Raw genomic sequence first — 21,743 nt, forward strand, 5'->3', positions numbered from 1 at the left:
GTTAAGAGCTTCCTGCTTCTACTACTCAGTTACTTAGAAACGTAAACGTGAATTAAAAAATAACTACCCTAATTTATCCAGAAAACAAATCTGGTATTGAAGAATATTTATGTCAAAGTGCAAAAAATAACTTCTGATCTTCATATTAACATATAAGGAAATAAATAAACTAATGTTTATAAAAGTATCCCTCTGTAACAATATTTTCTATTTGTTGGCTTTAGGATAGAGTATTTTTTAAACTCAACAAACTGGAAAATATCATGCATGAATGTTGTACAAAAAAATTCTTAAATGACCAGTGCAAAGATTAGTAATAGCTGTTTACTCTAAAAGTTGCTTCACATAACATTTTGCAAAATGTCCAAGGAAAACAAGGCAACGTTCTGTAATATGCCACAATTTTTATTGCGACGTGGCCATTTTTGTGAGGGTAGGGAGTTTGATCTCAAAAACAATGTTCCATTTAAGGCTCTTTTATACAGAAATTGCCATCATGACTGATATTCAAAATATTTTTAGTGTTGCAAAACTTACATGGTAAACATAAACTCCTACACTTATTCAGTAGTGTACACTCAATGGAAAACAAAAAGGCATTAACAGCTGTTTCTTTTAAGATATGCAGGTAACAGGAATGAATACTGAGGTACTAGGATAAGTTGATGACACCGTTAACAAAACCTAATTGGCATTCCTTTTGGGGGAGGGAGGGTGAGTTAAACTCATTACAAAAAAAGTGCTTTCAATGCATAGTGTTATATCTGTGCTGCCATGTCACAAAAATAGGCTTGCCAAGGCAGGTGAGGTGTATGAATGCTCGAGCCTCACAAAACTGCAATCAAGTGCAACTATAAATAATACTGAATAAAGTTTACCATCTGACCAGTGGATAATACTTTCAAGGCATTCAATCAGCTTACCCTTTGCAGTATTCTAAGCTATTCACATTGACAATCACTTTCATTGTAGTGCTTGCTGCAAGGGAGGCATATAACCAGTTGTTTTGGCTAAAATATGACGGGAAGGCATTCCTTGGGTTCTACATAAAAGTAACAGTATTAAACAGTCTAATGGCAATCACTGATAGGCTGCTTACATGAATGGTATTTCCTTCATTCACTGTATTGGAAGGACCCAGTGGGAAGAGAAAAAAAACAAAAACAAAAACAAAAAACATCTAACACTATTTCAATTGATTGAGCTGGAGAAATGGAAGCTCCTTAAGATCCAGATGGCACTTGACTGGCATTTTATAAGGGTTTTCCTTCAAGTGAAACTACTACGTTGCCTCCCAATTTCTCTCCAAGTGTTGAACGGTCCTTTATATCATCCAAGCCATTTACTTGCCATTCATGTTTAATACCTAAAAAGGAAAAATATGATAGCATTAAATCTTATAATTAAGAAAGAGTAATTCCTTTGTACAAAACTTTTAACGTTTGTACCTGTAAATTTCTTTTTAATGGCATCTTTAGAGCTAGCATAAATCATCTTGCTTTTTAAAGGTGCACTCTCAGGAGCCCTACAGAAAAAAAAAAAAATCGTTGAATCCCACTTAAAAGAATAACAAAGGCAAAACTGACTATGTTAATAACAATCCTTGCATTTTAAAAGTACTTTTTCTTTTGTTTTTACACACCAGAATATAAATACTAGGTCTTCTTTCTTAGACTCTTTTGTTTCGTATGTGGCATCGTACAAAGCATATCGGCAATCATTCAGAGGTAGCAACTTCACAAAAGATGTGTAGGGGTCCTCTACAGTATCACCAATGTCACCCACCAAGATCTGCTTTGCTTCCTCTACAATTATTTGTCTTTTGTCATCGCTTAAACAGAAGAGAACGGCTTTCTTTCTTTTTTTGATCTCCTCTTGTGTAGAAGATTTTCTTACTTTCATATCATTAAAAACTTTGATGACTTCATCATTCACTGTAACTCCAGAAGCCTGAAATAAAAAAAGAACAGTAATTCAGAACAAGTATTCTGGTTTTAACCAAAATTACTGTTTGCCTAGAGAGGATTCACTTTAATCTGGACACCAAAAATTGCATCCTACAGTACAAGCAGTCCAGTCAGATCTGCCACATTTTAAGTAGCAGTGTATGAGATACACCCAAAGGATTCTAACTCATCCTGTCCCATTCATCCTTTTTAAAGGGGTTTGGAGGTTGAAGTAAATGGAAGGTAGAGGGAAAGGGACAAATACAAGCTGTTCCATCCCTGAAATGTTTCCTATTTCATTGGGTGATGTCAGAGCTTCAGGAGCAGCAGCAAAAATACCTTCTGTATTGTGTCAACTCTGCAGGCCTTAAAAAAACACTTTTGGATTTCAGTTAAAGCTTCTACTATTTTTTTTTCTTTAAAGTCATCCTAGCCAGTGCCGTTTCCTCATAAGGAAAGAGAATCAAGTGTGAACTCCAATCCGCCCACGGCTACAACATAATTGCCTCACAGCTCAAACGCCGACACTTAAAAACTAACGGAGCTAGTGTAAAAGCTTTTTACAGCGAGAAAGCATTTTTAAAAGCGTTTTCTCACCTCCAGAACTCCTCGTAGGGGTTTTATTACAGGGCACCGAGACCCTTAACCGAAAGTCTTCAGCAAGGGCTTTGAGGCACGTACCAATTTTAGAGACGAGCGCTGAGTAAAAGAAGGAAGCCCCGCGCAAACACGGCGTGCGCGGGATGAGCCCCGCGCCGCCGGCCGCCGCTCCCAGTATCCCGACCTCTCCAGAGGCGCCTGTCCGACTTAGGCCCCGACCCCCCGACCCACGCGCGCGCCCACCTCGCCCTCAGGAATCCGAAAAGCGGCAGGGCCTAGCCTGACGACGGGCGGGTAGGCCGGCCGGCTGGCTGGAGAGAAAGCAGCGGGGCCGGACGCAGCGCAGGAGCCCCCACCTTTAAGGCCTAAAGCAGGTTAAAATGGCGGCCTCACTCCCAGGGTCCTGCAAGGCCGTGCGAGGGTTTTTGCTCGACGCGTCCCCGCTCCCAGCCCCCCGGGCCGGCGCGCCCACCTTACCATAGTGTCCGCGGCTGTGGCTGCGGCGGCGGCTCCGGCTCCGGCTCTGTGGCACTGGTAGGAGGAGAGGGAGGGGCGGGCGGGCAGCGGCGAGTGCGGGGCACGCCGGGAGCTGCAGCCCGAGAGGCGGAGGCGGCGGCGGTGGCTGGGGGGCTGCAGGCGGCGGGCGGCGGGCGGGGCAGTCACGTGGACACGCCCCGGGCCGGCCCTTCCGCCTCCCGGCCCCGCCCGCGTCCTCGACCTGACCCCGGCGCGCGCGCCTTGCGGGCCTGGCCGGCTGCGCGGCTGTGGCTAGGGCCCGGGGGCCTGGCAGAGCCGCCTCCGGCCCGGGCCGCCACCCGTCAGCCGGCCCGGGAAGGCGCTCGGGTCCCCGAGGGGCGCTGCTCTCGGGATTGGGCGCTGGCGAGGGGAACGGTGTTCCAAGGTGTCTTTCTTTTATTCACCTGTGGTTTCCACCGAAGGGGTTAGAGTCCAGTGTTTTGAGGCATTTTGGAAAACCCACTTGAGATGCTGTGAATTGTTTCGATTTTCTTCCAACAGTTAAATGAGAATAAACACTAGGGGGGCGGGAGGGTTACCCCAGTTGACTTAATTACTCAGCAAAAACAAAATGATAAACAGAAGTGGAAAATCACTTTCCCCAAGTCTGTGGTTGACATAATAACAACGGGGGGAAATCGGGTAGTAACATCCCTTGGTAATATCGTTTTGTATGTTAGACTCATAGGATATGGATGTAGTCTCTGCTGGTAGTCTTTTCTTCATGAAGCCCCGGCTGTGACAGCTGACATCAAATAAATGGACCCAAGAGTAGAGATTCCTCCTCCTTGGCAATCACAACCTCTTCTAGCAATGCCATGTAACTGAGCCAAGACTCTTCTCTAAACCTTTTTGTTACTTACACATACGTCCCATTTATCAAAGAAAAAATTGTCACTTTATACTTGAGGAAATTTTTCATAAAAATTTAATGTTTCATGAGTTTATATGAAAATACTGTATTATCAGTGAAACACTTTATGTGCTTATCTGTAATGAATGTTTAATAAAGTGTTAAACTATTTGGGGTTGATTTTGTATGCTGCCTTTTCTCCTAAAGTTTGACGATTTCTTCCTAACTCCCTTCATTTGTAAAATTGGTAAACTAAATTTAAAGCTCTGATCAATAGTTAAACTTACTTTGTGAAAAAGACTTGCACTAAAAAAAGCACATTTATTTTTGCCTAAAACTGTCGGGAAGAAAATCGTAAGTCCAGATACACCTTGATACAGACTAAGCCAGAAGTGCAGTGCACAGGCAAGAACTTTGGGCTGGGAGTTGGGAGACTTGGGGATTAATCTTGGCACTGCCCCTATCTTTGTAACCTTGAAGGGCTTTCTACCCAGAAGACCTCACATACTTCATCTGTAAAACAAACTCTCATTGGGGTGCCTGGGTGGCTCTGTCAGTTAAGTGGCCGACTTCAGGTCAGGTTATGATCTCACGGTCCGTGAGTTCAAGCCCCACGTCGGGCTCTGTGCTGACAGCTCAGAGCCTGGATCCTGCTTTGGATTCTGTGTCTACCTCTCTGCCCCTCCCCTGCTCGTGCTCAGTCTCATTCTATCTCTCTCCCTCTCTCTCTCAAAAATAAATAAAAACATTTAAAAAATTGTTTTTTTTTTTTAAATAAAAAAAACAAACTCTCATTAAATTATCCTTAAAGTCCTTTCCAGCTTTGGGGCACCTGGACGGCTCAGTTGGTTAAGCGTCTGACTCCGGCTCAGGTCATGATCTCACATTTGGTGGGTTTGAGCCTCTCATCGGGCTCTGTGCTGTCAGCACAGAACTGGCTGGGATTCTTTCTCTCCCTCATTCTCTGCCCATTCCTTGCTAGCTCTCTCTCTCTCAAAATAAATAAACTTAAAAAAAAAAAGTACTTTCCACCTTAAAATTCAGTTTCCTAGTATACCAGTGTTTCTCAGGAAATGGTGTATATGTATTTCAGGATTAAGTAAGTTTAAGGATGGAAAATCATAACGAGGGGATTATGCCCTAGTTTGTGTGATAAATCCTTGTGTCTAAAATTTAACATACTTTAAGTGGAGCATGCTAGGCATTGCCCAGCAAATGTAGACCTAATTTTTATGTCTACAGCTTGTGTTTCTTTTCTTTTTTAAAAAATTTTTTTTTTTAACATTTATTTATTTTTGAGACAGAGAGAGACAAAGAATGGGGGAGGGTCAGAGAGAGGGAGACACAGAATCTGAAACAGGCTCCAGGCTCTGAGCTGTCAGCACAGAGCCCGATGCGGGGCTCGAACTCACGGACTGTAAGATCACGACCTGAGCCGAAGTCGGCCGCTTAACCCACTGAGCCACCCAGGCGCCCCTTGTGTTTCTTTTCTTTTTTTTTTTTTCTTTTTTTCTTTTTATTTTTTTTTCTTTTTATTTTTTTTTTCAACGTTTATTTATTTTTGGCACAGAGAGAGACAGAGCATGAACGGGCGAGGGGCAGAGAGAGAGGGAGACACAGAATCAGAAACAGGCTCCAGGCTCTGAGCCATCAGCCCAGAGCCTGACGCGGGGCTCGAACTCACGGACCGCGAGATCGTGACCTGGCTGAAGTCGGACGCTTAACCGACTGCGCCACCCAGGCGCCCCTTGTGTTTCTTTTCTTAATGGAAAGATTGACTTAGTTTAGAGACAAAATTGAGAAGAAATTTCCCATTGTCCAAGCATGAATCCCAAGCAAGTGGATAACAACACTTCATATTTAGCTGGTACTTTATAGTTGGTGAAACTGTTGGGGAAGAAAAATTTTCCTTTGCCCTTCAAGATCTTCTGGCTGGTCAGAAATCAGATTGACAAGAGACAGATTAACAGAGGAAAGTAAAATTTCATTTTTTACTTAAGGGGAATCCAAATAAACATGAGATTCCAGGGACATCCGGGTGGCTCATTTGGTTAAGTGTCTGACTCGTGGTTCAACTTAGGTCATGATCTTGACTGATGAAGTTTTGCAGTGATGGTGGGGTTTGTGGGGTTGAGAGTCAACAGCCAAGAAAGAATTCTTGAAGATGTCTTTGGTGCAAAAAGGTGATTTTATTAGGGCACCTGGGTGGCTTAGTCAGTTAAGCATCTGACTTAGACTCAGGACATGATCTCACCATTCATGGGTTAGAGCCTCTCACTGGGCTCTGTGCTGACAGCTCAGAGCCTGGAGCCTGCTTCAGATTCCGTGTCTCCCTCTCTCTCTGCCCCTCCCTGGCTCCTGCTTTGTCTCTGTCTTTAAAAAATAAATAAACGTTAAAAAAAAAAGTGATTTTATTAAAGCACGGGGACAGGACCAATCGGCAGGAAGAGGAGCACTGACCTTGTGATGGGTAACTGGTTATATACCATGGATTTGGGAAGGGTAAAGTGAAAAGGGAAGTTTTCAAAGAGACTTTCATATGCTAAAGACTCGCAGATTACTGGAGGCCTAGCTATTGTCAAACTAAGGTTGTTTTTTCCTTTAGCAAAGCATTAACATTAAGACAGTAGGCAGCACTATCAACAATAGCCAAAGTATGGAAAGAGCCCAAATCGCCATCAATGGATGAATGGATAAAGATGTGGTATATATATATATATGTATGTATATATATATATATATATATATATATATATATACATACACACAATGGAGTATTACTCAGCAATCAAAAAGAATGAATTCTTGCCATTTGCAACTACATGGATGGAACTAGAGGGTATTATGCTAAGCGAAATTAATCGGAGAAAGACGAATATCATATGACTTCACTCATATGAGGACTTTAAGACAGAACAGATGAACATAAGGGAAGGGAAGCAAAAATAAAATAAAAACAGGGAGGGGGACAAAACATAAGAGACTCTTAAATATGGAGAACAAACTGAGGGTTACTGGAGGGGTTGTGGGGGGTGTGGGCTAAATGGGTAAGAGGCATTAAGGAATCTACTTCTGAAATCATTATTGTACTATATGCTAACTAACTTGGATGTAAATTAAAAAAAAAAAAAAAAGACAGTAGGGAGTTCCTGGAGAAAGTTTTACTCTGCCTGCCTCAAGTATTTGCCAATGGGCTGCAGGTTATAAGGAAATTTAACTTTACCTGCCATTTCCTTCTTGCCTTTGTTCCCCATATCACTATGGAGGGGTGATGTTGGGGCTCCAGGAAAACTGAGTCTCCAGGTTTCTGGAGATTAGGCTATTGATAAGATTGCCTTAGTCTTGTAATTTACTAAGATATTTGTAAACTGATGGAGACTCATGTCCTGCATGACTGTGATCCCTATCAGTTAGCCATTTGTTTTCTGTCCTTTCCTTTGTTCTTGGGCAGCCAGGAGTGCCTGACGAATGTCACAGTGTCACACAGATCCCACCTGGGCAGGGCGGGAGGGGGTGCTAGGCTGGGGGCAAAACACAAGCTAGGAAGGAAGAAGGAAGGAAGGAAGGAAGTGAGGAAGGAAGGAAGGAAGGAAGGAAGGAAGGAAGGAAGGAAGGAAGGAAGGAAGGGCAGGTAAAATTAAATTTCCTTACAATCTGTAGCCCATTGACAAATACTTGAGGCAAATACAGAGTATAACATTTCTCCAGGAACCCCCTACCATCCTAATGTTAATGCCTTACTTGAGGAAGGAAAAAAAAAACCAAACAAACCCTTAGCTTGACAATAGCCAGGTCTCAGGTATCTTAGGAGTCCTCTTCAGCATATCAAAGTCCCTCTGAAGCCTCCCTTTTGACTTTACCTCCCCCAAATTCTTGGTACAAAATAAGCCACTCTTCACAACCCTGGTGCAGCTCTTCCTGCCCATGGGTCCTGTCCCTGTGCTCTAATAAAATCACCTTTTTGCACCAAAGACATCTTCAAGAATTCTTTCTTGGCCATCGGCTCCGGACCCCCCACCATCACCCCAAAACCTCATCAATGTCATGGTTCGTGGGATTGAGCCCCGCATGGGCTCTGTGCTGACAGCATGGAACCTGCTTGGGATTCTCTCTTCTCTCTCCGCCCCTCCCTGCTCGCATGTGTGTGCTCTCTCTCTCACTCTCTCTCTCTGTCTCTCAAAATAAATAAACATTAAAAACAAACAAACACAAGATTCCAAAGGTAAGTCAGGCAAAATAAAGTATACGTGTTATTTTGTTTTGTTTTATTTTATTTTATTTTAAGTAAGCTCTATGCCCAATGTGAGGCTTGAACTCATAACCCTGAGATCAAGAGTCACATGGCCTGTGGACTGAGCTAGTCAGGTGCCCCAAAATGAGGTATATATGTCATCCTGAACTAAGGAGGTGTAGAACTCTGGAACTTCAAAGGAAAGGAAGACAATTCACAGAAAGAAAGGAAAGAGTAAATATTTGGTAAAATTATTTTTGCTGGGCCATCCAGAAATAATGGGACATAGAGAGGACTTTGATCAAATAGGCCTCGCTATCTCCCATCCCTAGTTCATATTTTAATGCTTTTATCTGTGGTGATAGCTCTCTTCCTAGAGTAGGTTCTCTATCTAAACTCCTTCAGGCGGTTGGAGGGGAAGCTCAGAATTTTTTCTTGAGTCTTGGTTACTTTCATCTCAAAATAATCTGCATGCCAAAGTGGCACATCTTGGGGCTACTCTTTCTGAATGCCTACAAAATCTTTCGCTTTCTTTCTCTCTCTTGAAGTTCCACAGAAATCTTGGAGAAAGGATCCCCAGTGCTCTAAACACTTGCTTTGTCTGGGTATCGGGAACTCCTCTCCTTACTGGACTCTCCCTCTCAGGGTCTCCCTCCCTCCTTAGCCTTGAAATTTGAAGACAAGAGATTCCACAGAAGCTACAATCTGACAGAGACCAGGTCTGGGGACACAGGAATCTAGGTTAGATATCAGAATGTCTCCCATCAAAACTGGGAATTCCAAAGATGTTAGTCACTCCCAGCTGTGACATCAAACCCTCTCCGAACTCCGCCCCCCACCCAACCACCCCCTTGGCAGAGTTGATATTTTCTATATACTAGGATTCTTTTCCTCAAGATATTTTCATCTTTGCACATATTGTGTTGTAATAGTTTGTTTATGTGTTCTGCCACCCTGCTAGACTATAAATTCCTTAGGGATCTGAGTCCTACTCAATCTTTGAATTTCTGGAATCTGGAATACAGTAGGTGCTCGATTATAATGAAGTAATACATTTAAGATGCTTTAGTGCTAGAAAGAGAACAAAAAGGAAGCTCTCTTCAAGATCGTGAGGTCTTTCTATGGGCCCTTGTGAGGACTGCATTAGAACCTCAGGGCCAGCAGCAACTCCTCTTCATGCCTATTGATTATAACCAGAACCTACCACCACTTAGTAAAAGAACGGCATTACCAAGCATTGCTACGTGAATTTTGGTCCATGTGTAGTGGAGGGATCTGAGTGTCAGACATCGTGTGTATTAGTTTCCTGTGGCTGCTGTAACAAATTAGCATGAACTTAATGGCTTAAAAAAATATAAGTTTATTGTCCTACAGTTCCAGAGGTCAGAAGTCAGAAATGAGTCCTACAGGGCTAGAATCAAGGTGATGGCAGCACTACTTGCTTTTGAAGGCTATAAGAAGAGAATCTGTTTCCTTGCCATATCTAGCTTCAAGAGGCTACCCACATTCCTTGGTTTATGGCCCCCAGACAGCTTCAGTCTTCACATTTCCCTCTCTCTCTCTTTTTTTTTTTTTTGCTGCAAAAAAGCTTTATTGTTTTCATTTGGTCCACGGCTTGGGAGAGGGCTCCAGGTTGGTTAAAAAGCTGCCTAGTGGCTGCAAGGAGAGACTCAGGCACAAGCCCTGACATCTGGGGGGAATGCCAGAGGGACCCTCTCGAAGGCTGCTGGGCTCCAGAGACTTCTAGTCGTGCTTGAGGGTGAGTCTTTTTTTTTTTAAATTTTTTTTTTCAACATTTATTTATTTTTGGGACAGAGAGAGACAGAGCATGAACGGGGGAGGGGCAGAGAGAGAGGGAGACACAGAATCGGAAACAGGCTCCAGGCTCTGAGCCATCAGCCCAGAGCCCGACGCGGGGCTCGAACTCACGGACCGCGAGATCGTGACCTGGCTGAAGTAGGACGCTTAACCGACTGCGCCACCCAGGCGCCCCGAGGGTGAGTCTTTTTAAGAGATACTCGCCCAGCTCGGCCTGGGGGCCGGACAGCCTACGGAGATTAGTCAGATGGTCGCCCATCTTCTTAATGAGTTTCACCTCCTCATCTAGAAAGTGATTCTCCAGGAAGTCACAGAGATGGGGGTCTGCGCGGGCAGAACCCAGGGCATGCAGATCCAAAAGGCCCTGGTTCAAGTTCTTCTCCAGAAGCAGGGCGGCTTCCATGGCGTCCAGGGTTTTACCCCACTCATCTTGGGACGGCTTCTGCACGTCCAGGAAGAGGGCGCGGCCGCCGCGCTGGTTTTGCATCTTCAAGAGGCGCTCGGCGCCCTCCCGCTTCTCCTCAGCCAACTCGCGGAAGAAGTGGCCCACGCCCTCCAGAGCCACATCGTCACGGTCGAAATAGAAGCCCAGAGAGAGGTAGGTGTAGGAGGCCCGCAGATGCATGTTGACCAGGCGGTTGACGGCGGCCTCCACCTCGGTGGAATAATTCTGACGAATCTGGGAGCTCATGGTTGGTTGGTAATGAGGAGCTAAGTTCAAAATCGGGTGTTGGCTGGTCCCGGAGGCAGAGGATGGGCAAGAAGATGGCTCCGAAAGTGGCGACTGGAAAAAAGGTTGGAGGGTGGTCGGAGGCAGGTAGAAGGGGCGTCCCTGGGTCTGTTCCGTCCAAACACTGTTGAAGCAAGAGACAGATCCGCAGGACCGCCGGGCGCACTGCCCTCTCTCTCTTTTTTTTAATGTTTATTTATTTTTGAGAGAAAGAGTGCAAGCAGGGCAGGGGCAGAGAGAGAGGGATACACAGAATCTGAAGCAGGTTCCAGGCTCTGAGCTGTCAGCACAGAGCCTGATGCAGGACTCAAACTCATGAATAGTGAGATCATGACCTGAGCCCAAGTCACATGCTTAACCAACTGAGCCACCCAGACCCCCAGTCTTCACATCTCTGATTCTCTGAATCTGTCTCCTGCCTCCCTCTTTCACTTCTGAGGACCACTGTGATTATTTTGGACCCAATGGATAATTTAGGATAATCTCCTAGCTCAAAATCATTAACTTAATCACATCTACAAAGTCTCTTTTGCTATGTAAGGTAACATATTCACAGGTTCTGGAACTTCACGTGGGGACATCTTTTGGGGGATATTACAGAAAAAGAAACAGTAAGTCCCAGATGTAGTCATTTGTCCCCCCACCTCCCACGGCAACAAACTAAAATTTATTTACAGTTTCAACCTATCCAGGCATGTGACCTTTGAAAAGCTGATCAGAAATTTTCTGATCAACACTAGTGAGGCAGTCTGCATGATACAAACCCTGCCGTGCCCTTCCCACCCCCTCCTGCCAAAAGAAGATGACCTGGCCTGAAACAAACCTTTCTTTTGCTAATGACTCCCTTGCCCCACTTTCCTTCCAATTAAAAACCTCCCACTTTGTACAACCGCTCTGAACATCTCTGTACTTGCTAGAGGGATGCTGCCCGGTTCATGAATCATTTCATAAAGCCAGTTAGATCTTCAAACTTACTTGATTGAATTTAATTTTTTAACAGGGGCCATTATTCTATCTCCCACACCACATCTGTTCTCTTTAGCAATTTCAAGCCCAAGCAAATAACTAACAGGTGGGACAGAAGAATCCTAACCAATCCAGTACTAGAACTCACATCTAAGCTGTAATTTTCCATTCGCTGGACCGCACGTGGATGGCAGCAACACACAACTGTTAGGAACTAAGTGAGAATGACCTCAGGGACGATGGATCTAAATGGAATCTCAGCTCTGACTCATGGTAGTGGTGCAATCTTGGGCCATTTATTTAACTTCTCTAAGGCTGTTTCCTCATGTGTAAAATGGGGATTATGTTACCTCTCTGAATTATGGTGAGGATCAGGTGAGATTGTGTACGTAAAGCTCCTTCCAGTACAGGCAAAGGAACCCTAAAGGCCATTGTCAGCACCAGTGTGGAGTGCAGGTGGGGAACCCCAATGATGGGGTTCAGGGTAGGCCACCCCAAATTACTCCACTTTAGCACATTGATTATTTAAATTTTTTTTGATGTTTATTTATTATTTAAAACAATTTTTTTCATGTTTATTTATTTTTGAGACAGAGAGAGACAGAGCATGAACAGGGGAGGGTCAGAGAGAGAGGGAGACACAGAATCTGAAGTAGGCTCCAGGCTCTGAGCTGTCAGCAGAGCCTGACGCAGGGCTCGAACTCACGGACCGTGAGGTCATGACCTGAGCCGAAGTCAGACGCTTAACCGACTGAGCCACCCAGGCGCCCCATGTTTATTTATTTTTAAGAGAGACAGAGTCTGAGCAAGGAAGGGTCAAAGAGAGGGAGACACAGAATCCTGAGGCAGGTTCCAGGCTCTGAGCTGTCAGCACAGATCCCAATGCAGGGCTCAAACTCATGAATAGTGAGATCATGACCTGAGCCAAAGTCGGACACTTAACCGACTGAGCCACCCAGGTACCCCGGCATGTTGATTATTTTAAATTAAAGTGACTTAAGAACATCCAGTACGAACAGCACACTCCGATCCTTCTCTGTGCCCCAAAAGCAGGAAATACATTTCCCATGTGAAAGTTACCCTTCCTGTGTGAGAAGGTGAAGAGACATCCTTATCACCAGAGATAGGGAATTCAGGGCCAAGAAAGCTGTATAAACAGCCCTTGTTACTTCCTTACTAGCTTACTACCCAAGCTCAAATTTCTTTGTCTTGTTAATTCCTCACACATTTATTATTTCTTTGTCTAAAAGGGATAAAAGCTGCCTGCTTTGAGCTTCACATTTCTATGAGCTCTTGTGTGTAAGAAAGTAAATGTTTTTTTTCTTGTTAATATGTTTTTTTTTTAATGTTTATTTATTTTTGAGAAAGAGAGAGAGAAAATGACCAGTGGAGGGGCAGAGAGAGAGACACAGAATCTGAAGCAGCTCCAGGCTCTGTGCTCTTAGCACAGAGCCTAATGTGGGGCTCGAACCCACGAACTGGACCGTAAAATCATGACCTGAGCCAAAGTCAGATGCTTAAGCAACTGAGCCACCCAGGCACCCCTCTTGTTAATTTATTTTATGTCCATTTAATTATTAGGCCAGCCAAAGAATCTTGAACGGGGGGTGCCTGGGTGGCGCAGTCGGTTAAGCGTCCGACTTCAGCCAGGTCACGATCTCGCGGTCCGTGAGTTCGAGCCCCGCGTCGGGCTCTGGGCTGATGGCTCAGAGCCTGGAGCCTGTTTCCAATTCTGTGTCTCCCTCTCTCTCTGCCCCTCCCCCGTTCATGCTCTGTCTCTCTCTGTCCCAAAAATAAATAAACATTGGAAAAAAAAAATTAAAAAAAAAAAAAAAAGAATCTTGAACGGGAGAAAGGAAATTTTGTCCTCTACACCAACTCACAGGCAACAGTCACGAAACAATGCCAGGCTTCATGGGTACTAATTTATAAGGCTCCGCTTAAGTATGTTTATTCAAGATTCCTTAGAAAATTGGAAAAGTGAACATCCCCTACTGCATATTCTCCCAAGAAACAAGCTAGACGGAGTTTCTGTGGTATGTAAATGTTTAGAATAATTTTTTAATTACTATTGAAGCCATTGAATCTGGAAGATTATGCAGCCCCACTCACTGTCAAGACACATCACACTTGTCTCCCACAGCCACTTCCCGACAAAGACAAATGTAAGCATAAAGACGGTCACCACTTCAAAATGTACCTTTCTACCCACATGCCTTCTTTATTCTGACATATCCTTCCTAACCCACGCCTGAGTGAGAAGACTGGTAAGGAGGCAAGTCATGTATTTTTCTAAATTCAAGTTGGAACTTTGAACAAGAAAATAAACACAGTGGGAGATGGTGTGTCAGAGTCCAATCTGTGTGACTCACTCTCTCATCCACAAAACTCACTTTGGGTCTTACATGTCTCATTTCTTGTTCTTTCTAACTTAGGGACATGACCTCACAGTAAAGGAACTTAGCATTAGCTCACGTGAAGAGGCAATGAGGTAGAGTAGCAGCAGTGAAATGCGGGAAGTAGTAAAATATTGTTTGAAGCAGTTGCAAACTCTACATTTATAGATGCTACTTTCAATTTATTAACTCACAGACACATTTATCAGATCCACCTACCAGTGATTTACTATTAATTGGATCATGATAATAAGTAGCAGCTGGTTACCTAAATTATACAACCATACAAAAACAACACCTGAGAAAAACTTGTGGGTAATTTATTTAAGGTGGAAATCCTTTGGTTACAAAAGTTGTAGATTTTTTAATCATAGAAAATCAGACAGACATGAAAAGCATTACATACGAAAACTATATGTTAACAGACATGGATAAGAGTAGGCAAGAGATCAAAAACTAAATCAAGAATGTCAAAAGCTTACTCGGTCACCCATCTCTTTGTTTCATTTATTGAGCACGTCTGCTAGAAGCTGAGAATGCAAAGATAAAAATAACATAATTCCTGCCTTGCAGATTGAGTTCTGTGAGACTATAGCAAGGAAGCCAATGTCTATGGAACAGTTGCACACCATATGCCTTGCATGGGTTGGGAGCACAAAAGTGGACCACCAGCTCAGTCTGGAGTGAGTTGGGTCCAAAGGGACAAGTGAGAGTTCACTATGCAGATAGGGTAAGGGCATTCAAAGCAGAGGGAACCTAATGCACAAAGCCACAGCAGTGTGAGTGAAGCATAAGAAACCCCAGGTAGTTTGCGATACTGGAGCCCCTACACTGGGTAAGGGATGAAGATGGAGTGGTATGGAAGTACCAGCTCTTATGAGCCTTGTGTTCAATCTCACAGTCAGAATTTTATTCTGCAGGCAGTGAGGGAGACAACAAAGATTTTTCAAATATGTTTTTTTAATTTAATTTTTTAAGTGTTTATTTATTCCTTTTGAGAGAGAGAGAGAGAGAGAGAGAGAGAGAGAGAGAGAGAGTGAGAGTGTGAACAGGGGAGGGGCAGGGAGAGAGGAAGAGAGAGAGAATCCCAAGCAAGCTCCACACCGTTAGTGCAGAGCCCAATGTGGGGCTCAGTCTCATGAACCATGAGATCATTACCTTAACCAAAAATCAAGAGTCGGATTCTTAACCGACTGAGCCACCCAGGCTCCCCAGTACTTCATTCTTTTTCTATGGTCAACTAATATTTGGTTGCACAGATATACCACATTTCCTTTATCCATTCATTAGCTGATGGCGGCCTTTCAGCTATTTGCACTTTTTGGCTATTGTGAATAATGCTTTCATAAACATTCATGTGCAAATTTTTGTGTGAACATATATTTTCATTTCTATGGGGTATATACCTGAGAGTGGAATTACTGGGTCATATGGTAATTTCACGTTTAAAATTTTGGGGAGCTGCCAAACTTTTCCAAAGTGGCCACACATTTTGCAACCTCATTCGCAATGTTCCAATTTCTCTACATCCTTAACAACAATTGTTACTGTTTGTCTTTTTTAAGTCATCCTACTGAGTGTGAAGTGGTACCTCACTGTGGTTTTGATTTGCATTTCCCTTATGGCTAATCATATTGAGAGCATCTTTTCATGTGCTTATTGGTCATTTGTATATCTTTGGAGAAATGTCTGTTAATATCATCAGTTCAGTTTTTTAAAATTGGTTATTTGTCTTTTTATTGAGTTGTAAGAGTTCTTTTTTTTTAATTTTTTAAAATGTTTATTTATTTATTTTTGAGAGAGAGAGAGAGAGACAGAGAGAGAGACAGAGAGACCGCACATGAGCAGGAGAGGAGCAGAGAGAGAGGAAGACACAGAATGTGAAGCAGGCTTCAGGCTCTGAGCTATCAGCACAGAGCCCTACGCGGGGCTTGAACTCATGGACCGTGAGATCATGACCTGAGCTGAAGCCAGATGCCTAACCAACTGAGCCACCCAGGCACCCCGAGAGTTCTATATATATTTTGAATACAAGTGCCTTATAAGATATATGACTTATGAAAAAATTTCTCTCATTCTGTGGGTTGCAGGTTGTCTTTTCAGTTTCTTAATGATGTCCTTGGAAGCAGGAAACTTTGACATTTTGATGAAGTCTAGTTTATCTAGTTCTTTTGTTGCTTGTGCTTTTGTCATTATATCTAAGAAACCATCACCTCATCTATGTTTATAAAGATTCTCTTCCATTTTTTCCCTAAGAATTTTGTAACTCCTGTTTTAGTTTTTAATTTTATTTTAGAAAGAGAGAGCATGTGACTGGGGAGAGGAGCAGAGAGAATCCTTTTTTTAAATAAATAAATAAATAAATAAATAAATAAATAAATAAATAAATAAATTAGTTTTTAAATTTACATCCAAGTTAGTTAGCATGTAGTGCAATAATGATTTCAGGAGTAGAATCCAGTGATTCATCTCCTACATATAACACCCAGTGCTCATCCCAACAAGTGTCTTCCTTAATGCTCCTCACCCATTTAGCCCATCCCCCTAAACAACCCCTCTAGTAACTCTGTTTGTTCTCTGTATTGAAGAGTCTTGTATGTTTTGTCCCCCTTCTGGTTTTTATATTATTTTTGTTTCCCTTCCCTTATGTTCATCTGTTTTGTCTCTTAAATTCCTCATATGAGTGAAGTCATATGATATTTGTCTTTCTCTGACTGGCAAATTTTGCTTAGCATAATACCCTCTAGTTCTATCCACCTCGCTGCAAATGGCCAAAATTTCATTCCTTTTGATTGCTGAGTAATACTCCATTGTATAAATATACCATTTCTTTATCCATTCATCTGTTGATAGACACTTGGGCTCTTTATTATTTTTTGTTGTTTTTTAAGTATTGAGTTCCTACTATGTGCCAAGGACTGTGCTGGCACTGGATATAAGATGAACGAAACAAACATGGTCCCTGCCTTCATGCAGTTTATAGTCTAGTGCAAAAATAACAGGGATCATATAGATTAGGAGAATTAAAGACTGATTCTCTGGCTGAAGAGCCCTCCAGAGAGAACAGAGAGGGGGGAAAAAAAGAAGCTTGGCTTTTCAAGGAAAATAAAAGGCCAGTGAAGCTACAGTGTAGCCGACAAGAAGGAAAGCGCTACAAGATGAGGCTGAAGAGGTTAGGGGCCAACTAATGCAGGACCTGTAAACCAATCCCAAACCCCACGTTGAGGCTCCCCTGGTGCCCCAGCAAACTCAGCAGGGGCGCTGCGGATGCTTTAAGTTTCAAGGGAAACACAGCGACATCTCTCGGACACCGTGGGAATTTACCAACTCAAACTCATTTACACTTTAATCCCATGTACTTTGGGTGAGTTTTCCGATGTTGGTGTAATAAAAAGCTAGTCCCTGGAGAGCATCCGTGTGGAGCAGGAAATGAAGGTGGCTGTTTCCAATCTGATTCCAAAGTTTAAGAAGTTATGTGGTGTCCAGCAGGCGCTTTTGGGACATAAATATTAAGTCGCTTGAACTTAACTAGTTAATAAACAGAACTGTTAGCTATTTCTTTGGGCCCAAGAGCACCTTGAAAAAAAATTACTGAGATACTAAGGGCACCTTGAACTGATAAGTTTGGCAGCTTCTACTTTAAGGATTTTAATATACTTTATTCCAAGTGTTACAGGAAGCTATTAAAAAGTTTACAGTAGGGAGAGTGACATGGAGGCTTTAATGTTTTCTAGTAAAATGGTGGTTAAAAAAAATCTAGACATTTAGCCTCAAGTGATTTTGCTGCCAATTACTTGCTCAATTATCCCAAAGTCTTCGGTTTAAATTTCGAAATTCTAATTAATTAAGGACTCCAATATTTTCCTCCCTAACAGACAATTTTGCCCCAAGGCTAGAGACCAATCTAGAATCAAAGCAGAAGCAGGTGTCTTTCAATGACTTTTAAATTGTTTATGCCTTCACAAACTGTCTACATCTTTATGCCAATTCACATACTTTATAACATTTTCTGTAGGGTCATTTTTCCTTTCCTTATTTGTAACTGTTCTTCATATATTCAGTATACCAACTTTTTGTCGGTTATATGCATTGCAAATATCTTCTCCCATTCTCTGGGTGATCTTTTCATTTTGTTTATAGTGTCTCCTAAGTAAAGAAGTTAAAAAAAATCATGTAATAGAATGTATCAAGTTATTCTTTTAGGTTTGTACCTTTTCCTTTATATTTATGGTTTGTCTTCCTTTCCTCTTTCTTCCTGCTTTGATCTTTCGCTCCCACCTTCTTCACCCTACCCTCCTCCTCCTTTTTTTTCCTCCCTACTTTCCATTCTCCCCAACCTATTCTCCTTTCTTTTAAGAAATCCTTCCCCACTAGATATTTGATGAGCTCAAGGAATCAGTATTGAAGTCTTTTTAATGTAATAATGATATTCAGGTCATTTTTGTGTAGAGTGCCTTTTCTTTTAGAGATACATTCGGAAATATTTACAAATGAAATGGTGTGATGAGTGGAATTTTCCTCAAAATAATATGGAGAATGGGGGACAGATAAAGCAAGATTGGCCATTAGTTGTAATTATTGAAGCTGAGTAATAGGTACATAGAAGTTCACTATACTATTCTAACTAATTTGTATATGTTAAAATTTGACCATAATAAAAAGCATATAGAGGCGCAATTGGTTGAGACTCTGACTCTTGATTTCAGCTCAGGTCACGATCCCAGGGTCAGATCAAGCCCCATGTTGCGCTCTGTGCTGAGTGTGGTGCCTGCTTGGGATTTCCCCCCCCCCCCCCTCTCTCTCTCTCTCTCTCTCTCTCAAAATAAAAAAAATAAAAGAAATAAAATTTAAAAAGCATATATATATATATTTGTATACATATATAGGTATATACACAGAGAGAGGTGAAATCCTTTCCAATCTTGATATAAGAATTTTTTTTCCTATATATTCTTCAAATAATTTTAAAGCCGCTCTTTGCACTTAGGCTTCAAATACCTGGGTGACTCTGAAGGAATGCCATAGAAAAGCATCAGAGAACAGGCTTTTGTTGAGCTATCCAAAGATGGTTAAGAAGGAATGCTTGTGTGGTTGGCTGTGTCTTATGACAGTTTTTATGCTAGGAAAGCCCTTTCCAAACCAATGAGGACAGTTTGCCTTGGCTATGTGGAAACATACTTTTCAACCCAAATTTGAAGAATGATGCCCATTATTTTCTATAAAATAGGAGTAACCAAAGGGGTATTTTACATTTATGAAAAGATTTTTAAACCTTCTCTTCTTCACCATTTATCCTTTTTGGCCATAAGTCAGAATATTTTTTAAAATGTGATAATTGCATTATTTATCTAAGCAAAATAATTTTGCTAAAGCCTTCATCTCAAAAAGTCAGCTCTTTACGATTCTGCTCTGGAAATTCCTACCTTCAAAGTAACATGGACTTTTAGAGATGACGAGCATCTTTCACATTTGGATAGGGGCACTGGTAGATGTTTTTAGATCTATTAGAAAAGAGTTCAGTCTAAGAGTCTTTGATCTGCTGGGATTTCTAACATATGTGAACTCTCAACACACTTTCTCTAATTCTACCAGATGTAGCCATAGCGAGTCCATGAACTATAACTTGGTGTAGTTACAGATCTCTTGCTTTCTATTATACAGGATGGACTTCCACATGTTCTTTTGCTTTGGAGCTTGCTCATTTCCCTCCAAGAAATTGTCAAGAGATGATCAGTACTGGTGGACCCTTTATCTTTGTCCTAAAAGATGGCATTGTTAGGTCACCCAGTAAGTTAAACAAACACAGTACTTTGCAGACTCTGACATAGTTGGTTTAGACCTTACAGAGAAAAAAGCTGAGTTGAAATGAAAAATTTTAGCCCCGGATATGGTCTATCTTAGTATATGTTCCTTGAGTATGTGAAAAGAATGTATATTCCACTGTTACTGGGTGGAGGGTTCTATGAATGTTGATTAGATCCTTTTGGTTGATGGTGTTTACTTTTATTTACTTGCTGCTTTTCTGCCTAGTTGTTCTACTAATTTTTTTTTTTTTTTTTTTTAAATTAGATGGCTTTTTATTTTTTTTATTTTTTTTTTTTTTTCAACGTTTATTTATTTTTGGGACAGAGAGAGACAGAGCATGAACGGGGGAGGGGCAGAGGGAGAGGGAGACACAGAATCGGAAACAGGCTCCAGGCTCTGAGCTATCAGCCCAGAGCCCGACGCGGGGCTCGAACTCACGGACCGCGAGATCGTGACCTGGCTGAAGTCCGACACTTAACCGACTGCGCCACCCAGGCGCCCCCTACTAATTTTTGAGAGACAAATCTATAACTGTAGATTTGTCTATTTCTCTTTTCAGTTCCATCAGTTTTTGTTCCACATGTTTTGCAGTCCTAAATGCATACACATTTAGAATTACCATTCTTGGTGGATTGATCCTTTTATTATCATTAATGTTCCTTTCTGTCTTTGGTAACCTACATTGTTCTTTTTTTTTTCTTTTTTTTAACATGTGTTTATTTTTTGAGAGACAGAGAAAGAGTGTGAGCAGGGGAGGGGCAGAGAGAGAGGAAGACACAGATTCCAAAGCAGGTTCCAGGCTCTGAGCTGTCAGCACAGACCCTGACATGGGGCTCGAACCCACCATGAGATCATGACCTGAGCTGAAGTTGGATGTTTTACTGACTGAGCCACCCAGGTGCCCCTAACCTTCATTTTTCTCAAGTACATTTTATGTGATATTGATTTATATAGTCACTCCTGCTTTTCTTTTATCAATGTTTGCACTCTGTCTTTCCCATCGTTTTACTTTCAAGCTACCCATATAGTTAAATTTGAAATGAATTTCTTGTAGACAGCATATAATCTGGTCATGTGTCTTAATTCATTTTGCCAATCTCTCTTTTTGATTGATAGACTATTTGAACACTTTTACATTTACATAAAATAGAGCAGGAAGTATAGAGACTTCTCGTTATACTTCCTAACACCCATCCCATTTTCCCTATGAATAACATCTTCTATACATGTGGTACATTTGTCATAATTGATAAACCAATATTTACATTATTATTGACTAAACCCATAGTTTACATTAGGTTCATTCTTTGTGTTGTACATTCTTTGTGTTTTAACAAATCTATAATGAAATGTAGCCATGATTATAGAATTATACAGAATAGTTTCACTGCTCTAAAAAAGGCCCCTGTGCTCCATTCAGTTCTCTCTCCCTCAGAGCCCTAACCAATTTTTTCCTTCCTTCCTTCCTTCCTTCCTTCCTTCCTTCCTTCCTTCCTTCCTTCCTTCCACTTTTTAAATTGGTGTATGTAGAGCATTTAAGTTGCATATAATTATTGATTTGTTAGGGCTTATGTCTACTTTTTTTTTTTTTTATGTTTCTTCTCCAAAGATGTCCATGTCCTAATCCCTGGAATCCCTGTGAATATGTTACTTTATCTGGCAAAATAGACTTCTAAAATGTGATTAATTTAAGGACCTTGAATAGGGAGATTACCCTGAGTTGTCTAGGCAGGTGTAATATAATTAAAATGGGTTCTTAAAATCAGAGAACCTTCCCTGGCAGGGTCAGAAGCAGATGTGATTATGAAGAAAGGCACAGAGAAATGTCATGTTGGTAGATTTGAAGATGAAGGGGGCCATCAATCAGGGAATGTGGGGACCT

At 41.9% G+C, this 21,743-nt stretch overlaps 2 protein-coding genes across 2 annotated transcripts; both read right to left on the reverse strand.

Moving 5' to 3' along the window:
- Window positions 1-389: 389 nt before the first annotated feature.
- Window positions 390-3,154, reverse strand: CFL2 (cofilin 2). The gene is made up of 4 exons (XM_047075592.1): window positions 3,024-3,154; window positions 1,643-1,950; window positions 1,449-1,525; window positions 390-1,366 (listed from the first exon to the last, which is right to left on the reverse strand). Exons 1-4 carry the CDS (start codon window positions 3,024-3,026, stop codon window positions 1,254-1,256), a joined length of 501 nt encoding a protein of 166 aa, XP_046931548.1. The 5' UTR covers window positions 3,027-3,154; the 3' UTR covers window positions 390-1,253.
- Window positions 3,155-3,314: 160 nt separating this feature from the next.
- On the reverse strand, window positions 3,315-10,870 carry LOC124508308 (ferritin light chain-like). Its single transcript, XM_047074692.1, has 3 exons — window positions 10,099-10,870; window positions 4,203-4,221; window positions 3,315-3,422 (listed from the first exon to the last, which is right to left on the reverse strand). The coding sequence occupies exons 1-3, from the start codon at window positions 10,653-10,655 to the stop codon at window positions 3,315-3,317; spliced, it is 684 nt and encodes a 227-aa protein (XP_046930648.1). The 5' UTR covers window positions 10,656-10,870.
- Window positions 10,871-21,743: the final 10,873 nt, after the last annotated feature.

This window comes from Lynx rufus, unplaced genomic scaffold (assembly GCF_022079265.1).
Source record: "Lynx rufus isolate CCGP_SWC_20201006 ecotype Redwood Valley unplaced genomic scaffold, mLynRuf1.p SCAF_13, whole genome shotgun sequence".
NCBI classification, from domain to species: Eukaryota; Metazoa; Chordata; class Mammalia; order Carnivora; family Felidae; genus Lynx; species Lynx rufus.